The sequence below is a fragment of the Sparus aurata genome, chromosome 8, assembly GCF_900880675.1.
Source record: "Sparus aurata chromosome 8, fSpaAur1.1, whole genome shotgun sequence".
Lineage (NCBI taxonomy): Eukaryota > Metazoa > Chordata > Actinopteri > Spariformes > Sparidae > Sparus > Sparus aurata.
In genome coordinates this window covers 1603962-1616156 of record NC_044194.1, presented here as the reverse complement: position 1 = coordinate 1616156, position 12195 = coordinate 1603962, and the positions used below count along the sequence as shown (strand labels likewise).

Below are 12195 nucleotides of genomic sequence, written 5' to 3'. Positions count from 1 at the left end.
TGAAGTGAAGGAGGAAGTGGAGCTGTGACTGACTGTACTGTCTGCTGTGTTCACAGCGTCACTCAGAGACAAAATGGCTTCCAGGTTAGAGGAGGATCTCTGCTGTCCGGTGTGTCATGATGTCTTCAGAGAGCCTGTCGTTCTGTCATGTAGCCACAGCTTCTGTAAAGACTGTCTGCAGAGCTGGTGGACAGAGAGACAAACACGGGAGTGTCCAGTTTGTAAGAGAAGATCTTCAATGGATCATCCACTTCCAAACCTGGTGTTAAAGAACCTGTGTGAGACCTTTTTACAGGAGAGAGATCAGAGATCTTCAGAGGATCTCTGCAATCGGCACTCTGAGAAACTCAAACTCTTCTGTCTGGACCATCAGCAGCCGGTGTGTCACATCTGCAGAGACTCAGAACAACACACCAACCACAGATTCAGACCCATCGATGAAGCTGCACGACAACACAAGAAGAAACTTCAGGAAACTCTGGAGCCTTTAAAGAAAAAGTTAAAGGTTTTTAAACAAGTTAAAATGAAGTTTGATCAGACAGCAGAACACATGAAGGTCCAGGCCCGACACACAGAGAGGCAGATTAAGGATCAGTTTAAGAAGCTGCACCAGTTTCTAGAAGAGGAAGAGGAGGCCAGGATGGCTGCACTGAGGGAGGAAGAGGAGCAGAAGAGTCAGATGATGAAGGAGAAGATGGAGGCTCTGAGCAGAGAGATAGCAGCTCTTTCACACACAGTCAGAGCCACAGAGGAGGAGCTGAGAGCTGAAGACGTCTCATTCCTGCACAACTACAAGGCTGCAGTGGAAAGAGTCCAGCAGCGCCCCCTGCTGGAGGATCCACAGCTGCCCTCAGGAGCTCTGATAGACCAGGCCAAACACCTGGGCAACCTGAGCTTCAACATCTGGAACAAGATGAAGGACACGGTCTCCTACACTCCTGTGGTTCTGGACCCAAACAGTGCTTGGCTGAACCTGACCCTGTCTGAAGATCTGAGCAGTGTGAGAGAAGGAGAGACACAGAAGCTTCCTGATAATCCAGAGAGGTTTGATTGTTATCACGGGTTTGTCCTGGGCTCTGAGGGCTTTAACTCAGGGACTCACAGCTGGGACGTCGAGGTTGGAGACAGTACATGCTGGGAACTGGGTGTGTTAGCAGAGTCTGTCCAGAGGAAGGGACGCATACAGTCTGGATTATGGAGAATAAAGTTTGTCATTGGTAAATACTCAGTGGGGTCACCATCAGCTCCACCCACTGATCTGGTAGTGCAGAAGAAGCTCCAGAGGATCAGAGTGAATCTGGACTGGAACAGAGGAAAGCTGTCGTTCTCTGATCCTGATACTAACACACACCTACACACCTTCACACACACTTTCACTGAGAGGATGTTTCCATACATTAGCACTGGGTATAAACTCAAGATATCACCTCTGAAGGTGTGTGTGACAGTGGAACAGAGCAAGTAAAGAAGTATTTCATCTCTAGAAAGACGGCCCTTAAATAAAACTTTCTCTCTCTGCAGTAGAAAGACAAATATTTTTTAACTGTATGCTACATGAGCAGAGAAAACAGAGTAAAAGGACTGTGGTGTTCACTTCTACTCAAAAGGCAGAAAGACTACAACTCCCAGAGTGCACAGTGCTGCACCGGATTGGACGGGGTTCGTCTTTAACTCAGAAAAAGTCCATAAAAACATTCTGAAATTCTGACACAGAGACAAAAAGAACAATTAATTTGGACTCGACAAACATTTAAAAATCATTTATTCACAATCATAATAATGTTTTCAAGGAAAAGAGAGACTTTTATTCTGCAGTGTTCTACAAGCTCTGTAGATGTTTTATTTTAAAATGATTTGTCAACATAAAAATGTCGTCAACTTTTTTAAATTAAAAATCACAGAATTAAAGCTATTAATCTTCACCTGCTCCTCCTGCTGTCTCATTATTCACAAAACACAGATGTTCATGTTTCTGTTCTTGTAGTTTTTAGTTTGACAGTTTTGTGTTTCTATTGTCGACCTTTGCATGTTAAATCACAGCGTATTTAAATATTGAACGTGAACGTGTTTATTTGTGTTTTAAAATGAAACCGCTGTGAAACAATCCCAAAATAAGTTTTTATTTCTCAGACTCACTGCTTCATTTGCCTTCTAGCTTGCTTGTCCACTGCTGCTCTCTTCCTCTCTATGTCTCATCTGTTGAGCTTTGAATAACCTTAGAAACAACAACTGATGAATCGTGAATAGCTGACTTGATACTTAATAAACAATATAAATAAACTATATCAACATTAATGATTAAATTCAGTATTTGTTAGCACCACAAACTAAAACACAGTCTGACGTAACGCTCCTCCAAAACTTACAGCGGCTTCCTTCCCTGTTGAAAGTGACTTCTCAGTGATTTAAGTGCACAGATTAGTAACTCACTCCTGACGGCTGCTGGGCTTCAGCCGGGGAAACAATACTCTGTCAAAATCTGATCATGTTGAGGACACGGCCATGTTGGGACCCACAGATGAAGTAAGTGCTCTGTAGAAAGTTTGAGAATTTCAGTTCAGCATTTGAATATCCTGTATTCAATGCATTGTAGTCAAGCTGTCATAATTTGATGACAATTTAAGTGTTCCTCCTGTTAATCACAGCGTGCCACCACCTAGTGATATATAAAAGTTTATATCTGACTGTTACTGCCTTGTATTTCAGCCTGAGTAAGAAGCAGAACCAGCGATAGAGCCACAGCGTGCTAACAGCCCTGTGAAACACAAGTTTTGGACTTTAGCTGTTAATACTACGTGTTTCAGCCTCAGTCAACTTTAAGAGACAATCCTCTGATTGTTCCTAACCTGCATTCCACTAAGTGCATGTTTAACCCTCTGGACTCTATGCTGGCCATTTGTGTCCACCTCACTTCCTTTTTGTTGATAATTTTAGCTGTGTTAATGCATATGGAATGATATTTCCCAAGGGTCTGGATATTTGGCTGATCTTTCAATTTTCATAACCTGCTCTTTAAATATGTCAATATTATACTGTGTATCTACAATTGTACCTTATGGCTCTATCGTGGACACTTTTGGCCAATTGAAACCCATGAAAACCACATTTTTTAATTCCTTGTGATTTACAGTATAAAATCATATAATTCAGGTAAAATGGCTTTCATTCTAAACTCAACACTTGAAAATTTTAGTTTTTAATGTTTTTTACCAGATTGTGTAATTTGTCCATTTTTGGGCAAGGGAGCAATTTCAGTTAATATTCTTAGTTTCCACTAGGGGCGTATGATGGCTTCCTGCACTCCAACGGAGCAAATGAATAACACAATTTTGAAATAGGTGTGATCCTAAGGAGGTCAGGTAATGATGTGTGTTTGTGCATGAAAAAAAAAAAATTGTATCAGCAAGATAAAGTGACATAAATTACAGTGTATCATACCATACAAGTTTTGGTGAATTTCTCTTGGTACAGGTTATTGAGCTTTGAGTTTCCAAGGCAAACCTGGCTGTGATGCACAGGTTGAAAACACCTGTAACTTTGATCTTTTCATAAAAAATGCCACACACAACTACACAATAGCCTTTACATACTCAAATAGCTGCTCTCCAAAAAAAAGGATCACAGGTCATCTTTACCTCTGGCTTCTGGGGAAACAAAAACAAAGTCTGACACTGTTTATAAATCTGTCCTGGAGTTTTTGCAGGTGCAGTCAGTACTAATGCTATAAGTGAGCCTATCAGCTCCCAGATCCTTCTTTATCTGCAGGATGGCGAGAAGGTCATATGCCCTGACTGAAGCACTTGAGTATGTGATGGGCTCAGAGAGTAAAGATGGGGAGAAATCCTCTGCGGTTGAGGAGGAGACATCTTCTACCCAAGATGAGGACACGTCCTCTCCTGAAGATGATGGGATACCTTCCTCAGAGGATGACAGCAACACCACTGATGACGACTTTCAGCCAGTGCCTGGTTCCTCTTCCTCAGGGGAAGAGGACAGTACAGACACAGCGATGGAGGCCGATCAGCTGATGGCAGAGACAGAGGGGCTGGCGGGTGAGTGGATGTCTCGTCATGGGAAAATTATGTGGCTTCCCACTGCTGAAGAGACCCTGCACCACAATCCAGTATCCACTGGTTTCACCCCAGGGCCCACCCTGTATGCATTTGCCCATATCAGCAACCTGAGGTCTGCCTTTGACCATTTTATTACAGAGGAGATCATTCAGCTGCTGTGCACCAACACAAACCTGCATGGAAGGCGAAGATGTGAGGATTGGAAGAATGTGGATGAAGTGGAGATGAGAGTCTACATTGGGATTCTGATTCTGGCTGGCGTCTACCGCTCAAGACATGAAGCAACACGTGGCATGTGGGATGCCAAGACAGGACGGGCCACGTTTTGTGCCACGATGCCCCTCTACAGCTTCACTCAGATCAGCGCTAACATCTGCTTTGATGACAGGCTCTCCCACCCAGGACGCTTCAGGAATGATAAACTCGCTGCATTTCGCATCCTGTGGGAAAAGTGGGTTGCTTGCCTCCCCCTCTTATTTAATCCAGGGGTTGATGTGTGTGTGTTGACGAGCAGCATGTTGCATTCATAGGTCATTGTGGACTTCGACCAGTGGCGTGCACAGACCTTTTGAAAGGCAGGGGCGAAAGGCAAAAAAAGGGCACATATAGCACGTTCTTGCGACTGAAGAGGGCACATTAGCGCGCATTTTGGCTCCGAAGAGGGCACTTTAGTTCCTGATTTTGTCACCCAAGAGGGCAGTTTATCATGTTTTAACCAGCCAAGGGGGCAGTTTGTTGTGTTTTGCCAACCAAGAGGGCACTTTAACGCACTTTTTGGCTCCAAAGATGGTGCTTCAGTGCGCGTTTTGGCTCCCAAGAGGGCACTTTAGCACGCATTTTGGCACTCAAGAGGGCACTTTAGTGTGCATTTTTCACTAATTGGGCCACTGCCCGACCCCCCATGCACACCACTGACATCTACAAAATATCCCCAACAAGCCCGCAAAGTATGGCATTAAAATCTGGTTCACCTGTGATGTGGCAACCTCCTATGCCTGGAGCATGGAGATTTACATGGGAAAACGACCCAGTTAAAATTCTGGAATTGATTAAAATTTTGGATTTCATGATCAGGACTGATGTCAAATTTTAAAAAAGAAGCAAATATTTTCAGTATATAGTGTTTGTATATAGCATTTTGTAAGCAAACAGGAGGTGGACACTTTTGGCCATGCATAAGCTGAGAGGGAGTTTTTATGTTTTTTCTGCCACTGCACAAAAAACTAATGAAGCATAAAAATCATTGATATTGCTTATTATTGACACACGTTTAGCTGCAACGATGGTTAAAGAATAATTCAGGTAGCATGTATTATTTTGCAAAAACATGGTGATTTAATGCTATTCTCCCTTATAAATCATCGGAATTATGTTATCTAATAGGCATTTAAAGGGTTAAAATTCAGAATTTGAATGAAATTTTAGTTTTCATGACCAGGACTGATGCAAATTTAAAAAACTGGGGAAATAAAGTGGAATTATTTTTATATATGTATTAGTTTTATAGCATTTTAGAAATGTAAACAGGAGGTGGACACTTTTGGCCACGAACAAGCTGAGAGGGACTTTTTATGTTTTTCTGCCACTGCACAAAAAACTAATGAAGCATAAAAATCATTGATACTGCTTATTATTGACACACATTAAGCTGCAATGATGTTTAAAGAATAATTCAGGTAGCATGTATTATTTTGCAAAAAAATGGTGATTTAATGCTATTCTCCCTTACAAATCATCAGCAGTATGTTATCTAATAGGCATTTAAAGGGTTAAAATTCAGAATTTGAATGAAATTTTAGTTTTCATGACAAGGACTGATGCAAATTTAAAAAACTGGTTAAAAAAAATGGAATTTTTAAAATATATATATTAGTCTTATAGCATTTTGGAACAAGAGGTGGACACTTTTGGCCACGAACAAGCTGAGAGGGACTACTTTGCCTTCCCTGCACAAAAATAACGATGCATAAAAATCAATGTTGTTGTTAATCAGTTACATATCTCAGACTGTGTTATTGATAATACAAGATAAACTGGTAGCACTGAGAAGATAGGCAGTGATCATTTTTGTGGTAGTTTTCCAACAAGCGCATTGTGCAAACAAATTGGCATTTGAGGGGTTAAAAAATTAAAAATGAATTAATTTTTTGTACTTATGACAAGAACTGATGTTAATTAAACATTTTATGCAGTAAAAGCAGCAAAAAACATACAAAATCCCAAAAATTACAGACTCAATCTGTTGGTGGCCATTTTTGGCCACAAACAAGCTGAGAGGGTAGTAAAAACGAACAAGGCCAGAGGGTTAAGGTGAAGTTAAGTTACGCTTGTAAACTGTGTTCATCTTTATTGGCCCCAGTTTGTAGCCCAGAGCCACTAGATTGTGCCATAGAGAGAAAGAGTTGTGACACTCTGTGATGTCACCGTCGTGGCAGTCACGTGGTTCATGTAAGCCCCAATAGTTCCAAAACATACGCTGGCTGTCATGTTCTTCTATGGGACAGACAGCAGCGATTGTGTTATTGAATGATAAATATAAATAAACACACACCCAAGTACTTTTTCAGCTGTAATTGCATTATTACATCTTTGTTAATGTCAGTTTTGCATCATGAGAGGCAGCGTGACAACGACAAGCTGTATTACTTAGATAAGTTTTACATTTCTAGAGGGAAAAGCTTAGTGTTCATGTTTAACTTTTCCATATCATTCATCTGATGATAGACGTCTCATGATCTTCATTTCAGCGCAACTGGGCCATATTATTGATTCCCGTGATCTTGCTTATAAATTCATATTCAGCCATCAGCTTACCTTCAGGTAGCACTAAGAAGTCTGCCGTGGTCACTAGCAGCTAGCTCACTTCTTCTGATGAAAGTGGCCACAACGTGAAACATGATCGTGTTCAGACTAAGAATGTAATTTTAAGATTAAGCCATACACATATTTTCAAAACTATTACAGAATAAAAACTAATGTATGCTTGTATGTTTGTGTCTACAGGTAAGTGCAGAGCTGTTAAGATGTTTCTCTGTGGCTCTGGGTTAGTGCACAGAGTAACAGTAACGTTAGCTGTAACTTAAGTAACTTAAGCAATTAACTATCATAACAAAACACTTGTTACTCCTGTTACAGTTACTGAGACATCAGTGTAAGGATGGCTGATACAAATGAAGGTTTTCAAAGAAAGTATTATTTATTAAACAATGACAGACAACAAGAATGTGTGTGTGTGTGTGTGTCTGTGTGTGTCTGTGTGTGTGTGTGTGTAGAGAGAGAGAGATTTAGTTCCCTGTTGTCAGATAATTAAAACCACTTCAGTTCAGAACACTTCAGTTCCAGACCTCATTAATATTGTAAATATTAAATTTGTGAGATGCAGTGCCCTGTTGGCATATAGATGTGTATGTGTGTGTCTGTGTGTTTTTGAAGAACTATATAAAAGATGAGCACAAAACAACAATTCAACTACTAACTGCATGTTTCATTGTTCAGATCCAAAAACATCATTTCAAATTCTAGTCCAGATTTTAAAGTTTCTAAACAATAAAATCCAAGTTTTGTTATTATATGAAATGTTTGTAATTCAAAAAATATGTGAAATGATCCAAAATACTGTAAATGTACAGTTTTTTCTCCTTTTGATTTAATCACGCTGCTGAATTTTGATCCTCCATCAGTTGAACTCTGCTGTCAGTCGTCTGTTCAGTGAGAGGACGAGTCGTTCTATATTTAAGGTGGACGTCTCAGTTTGTGTTCATGTGATGTTGTTGACTGAAGAACTGAATCTCTCTGGTGTTTCTCTCTTCATAAAATAACCAAATAAAGAATAAAGACAGGAGATGAAATGAAAACAGAAACAAAGTTACTAATAATTAACAACAGAAAGTAAAGATTAATGTTGAAGATTAAAACCTGATTTATTTTCTCGTGTTCAGACTTAAATGTGAAACACTCCTCTGAGTCACATGTGAACCAACAGCATTCAGCAGGTCTGACAAAGCTCCGCCCACATCTGACTCACACGAGGCAAACCAGGAAACAGTTTGTCAGTGTGTGTGTGTGTCTTTACTACAGAACCACACACAGACGATCAGATCCACCTTCAGACTGAACTAACAACGTCCTCTGAGTGAGTTCATCTACAGGAGAGAGGAGGAGGAAACTACAACACTGCAGACGCTCCACACACTGAAGGTGAGTCCGACCAGAACCAGAACTGAAAGTAACTTCAGTGAAGTGAAGGAGGAAGTGGAGCTGTGACTGACTGTACTGTCTGCTGTGTTCACAGCGTCACTCAGAGACAAAATGGCTTCCAGGTTAGAGGAGGATCTCTGCTGTCCGGTGTGTCATGATGTCTTCAGAGAGCCTGTCGTTCTGTCATGTAGCCACAGCTTCTGTAAAGACTGTCTGCAGAGCTGGTGGACAGAGAGACAAACACGGGAGTGTCCAGTTTGTAAGAGAAGATCTTCAAAGGCATCATCCACCTTTAAACCTGGTGTTAAAGAACCTGTGTGAGACCTTCTTACAGGAGAGAGATCAGAGAGCTTCAGAGGATCTCTGCAGTCGGCACTCTGAGAAACTCAAACTCTTCTGTCTGGACCATCAGCAGCCGGTGTGTCACATCTGCAGAGACTCAGAACAACACACCAACCACAGATTCAGACCCATCGATGAAGCTGCACGACAACACAAGAAGAAACTTCAGGAAACTCTGGAGCCTTTAAAGATGAAGTTAAAGGTTTTTGAAGAAGTTAAAGTGAAGTTTGATCAGACAGCAGAACACATGAAGGTCCAGGCCCGACACACAGAGAGGCAGATTAAGGATCAGTTTAAGAAGCTGCACCAGTTTCTAGAAGAGGAAGAGGAGGCCAGGATGGCTGCACTGAGGGAGGAAGAGGAGCAGAAGAGTCAGATGATGAAGGAGAAGATGGAGGCTCTGAGCAGAGAGATAGCAGCTCTTTCACACACAGTCAGAGCCACAGAGGAGGAGCTGAGAGCTGAAGACGTCTCATTCCTGCACAACTACAAGGCTGCAGTGGAAAGAGTCCAGCAGCGCCCCCTGCTGGAGGATCCACAGCTGCCCTCAGGAGCTCTGATAGACCAGGCCAAACACCTGGGCAACCTGAGCTTCAACATCTGGAACAAGATGAAGGACATGGTCTCCTACACTCCTGTGGTTCTGGACCCAAACACTGCTGGTCCAGACCTCATCCTGTCTGAAGATCTGAGCAGTGTGACAGCAGGAGAGACACAGAAGCTTCCTGATAATCCAGAGAGGTTTGGTGTTGTCAGGTCTGTCCTGGGCTCTGAGGGCTTTAACTCAGGGACTCACAGCTGGGACGTCGAGGTTGGAGGCAGTACAGACTGGTCACTGGGTGTGTTAGCAGAGTCTGTCAAGAGGAAGGGATTCATACTGTCTGGATTATGGAGTATAATGTTTTACTATGGTGAATACTCAGTGCGGTCACCATCAGCTCCACCCACTGATCTCGTAGTGCAGAAGAAGCTCCAGAGGATCAGAGTGAATCTGGACTGGAACAGAGGAAAGCTGTCGTTCTCTGATCCTAATACTAACACACACCTACACACCTTCAGACACACTTTCACTGAGAGGATGTTTCCATACATTGACACTTGGGATGAACTGCCACTGAAGATATCACCTCTGAAGGTGTGTGTGTCAGTGCAACAGAGCAGGTAAAGAAGTATTTCATCTCTGGAAAGACGGCCCCTAAATAAAACTTTCTCTCTCTGCAGAAGAAAGACAAATATTTTTTAACTTGATGCTACATGAGCAGAGAAAACAGAGTAAAGGACTGTGGTGTTCACTTCTACTGAAAGGTAGAAAGACTACAACTCCCAGAGTGCACAGCGCTGCACCGGATTGGACGGGGCTCGGTTTTGGCTCAGAGAACATTCTGAAAAAAGTTCTGAAATTCTGACACAGAGATAAACAGAACAATTAGTTTGGACCTGACAAACATTGATCATTTATTCACAATCATAATAATGTTTTTAAGGAAAAAAGAGACTTTCACTCTGCAGCGTTCTACGAGCTCTGTAGATGTTTTATTATAAATGATTTGTCGACATAAAAATGTCGTCAACATGTTTAAATTAAAAATCACAGAATTCAACCTGTTAATCTTCACCTGCTCCTCCTGCTGTCTCATCATTCAGAAACACAGATGGTCATGTTTCTGTTCTTGTAGTTTTAGTTTGACAGTTTGCTTTGTGTTTCTATTGTCGACCTTTTCATGTTAAATCACAGCGTGTTTATCTCTACATCAGCCAATAAACCTGAACAGCCCAAATATTGAACGTGAACGTGTTTATTTGTGCTTTAAAATGAAACCGCTGTGAAACAATCCTAAAATAAGGTTTAATTTCTCAGACTCACTGCTTCATTTGCCTTCTAGCTTGCTTGTCCACTGCTGCTCTCTTCCTCTCTATGTCTCATCTGTTGAGCTTTGAATAACATTAGAAACAACAACTGACGAATCCTGAATAGCTGACTTGATACTTAATAAACAATATAAATAAACTATATTAACGATAAGGATTAAATTCAGTATTTGTTGGCACCACAAACTAAAACACAGTCTGACGTAACGCTCCTCCAAAACTTACAGCGGCTTTCTTCCCTGTTGAAAGTGACTTCTCAGTGATTTAAGTGCACAGATTAGTAACTCACTCCTGACAGCTGCTGGGCTTCAGCCGGGGAAACAATACTCAGTCAAACTCTGATCATGTGGAGGACACGGCCATGCTGGGACCCACAGATGAAGTAAGTGCTCTGTAGAAAGTGTGAGAATTTCAGTTCAGCATTTGAATATCCTGTATTCAATGCATTGTAGTCAAGCTGTCATAATTTGATGACAATTTAAGTGTTTTGGACTTTAGATTTTGATACTACGTGTTTCAGCCCGAGTCAACTTTAAGAGACAATCCTCTGATTGTTACTAACCTGCATTCCACTTAGTGCATGTTTAAGGTGAAGTTAAGTTACGCTTGCAAACTGTGTTCATCTTTATTGGGCACAATCTGTAGCCCAGAGCCACTAGATTGTGCCATAGAGAGAAAGAGTTGTGACACTCTGTGATGTCGCCGTCGGGGCAGTAACGTGGTTCATGTAAGCCCCAATAGTTCCAGAACATACGCTGGCTGTCATGTTCTTCTATGGGACAGACAGCAGCGATTGTGTTATTGAACGGTAAATATTAAATAAACACACACCCAAGTACTTTTTCAGCTGTTATTGCATTATTGCATATTTGTGAATATCAGTTTTGCATTATGAGAGGCAGCGTGACAACGACAAGCTGTATTACTTAGATAAGTTTTACATTTCTGGAGGGAAAAGCTTAGTGTTCATGTTTAACTTTTCCATATCATTCATCTGATGATAGACGTCTCATGATCTTCATTTCAGCGCAACTGGGCCGTATTATTGATTCCCGTGATCTTGCTTATAAATTCATATTCAGCCATTAGCTTACCTTCAGGTAGCACTAAGAGGTCTGCCGTGGTCACTAGCAGCTAGCTCACTTCTTCTGATGAAAGTGGCCACAACGTGAAACATGATCATGTTCAGGCTAAGAATATAATTTTAAGATTAAGCCATACACATATTATCAAAACTATTACAGAATAAAAACTAATGTATGCTTGTATGTTTTGGTCTATATGTAAGTGCAGAGCTGTTAAGATGTTTCTCTGTGGCTCTGGGTTAGTGCACAGAGTAACAGTAACGTTAGCTGTAACTTAAGTAACTCAAGCAATTAACTATTATAACAAAACACTTTTAACTCCTGTTACAGTTACTGAGACATCAGTGTAAGGATGGCTGATACAAATGAAGGTTTTCAAAGAAAGTATTTTTTATTAAACAATGACAGACAACAAGAATGTGTGTGTGTGTGTGTAGAGAGAGATTTAGTTCCCTGTTGTCAGATGATTAAAACCACTTCAGTTCAGTTCACTTCAGTTCCAGACCTCATTAATATTGTAAATAATAAATTTGTGAGTTTAAATCGTTTCAAAAGTACGTAGCACCCCTTTAATGCTGATTATTGGGCCCTTGGGTCATAAACAGTTGCATTTGTCTTCAGTCAGTTTG

At 41.1% G+C, this 12195-nt stretch overlaps 1 protein-coding gene across 1 annotated transcript; it reads left to right on the top strand.

Moving 5' to 3' along the window:
• The first annotated feature begins 73 nt into the window (after window positions 1-73).
• Window positions 74-1733, top strand: LOC115587144 (nuclear factor 7, brain-like). The gene has a single exon (XM_030426800.1). It carries the CDS (start codon window positions 74-76, stop codon window positions 1463-1465), a length of 1392 nt encoding a protein of 463 aa, XP_030282660.1. The 3' UTR covers window positions 1466-1733.
• The last annotated feature ends 10462 nt before the right edge of the window (window positions 1734-12195 follow it).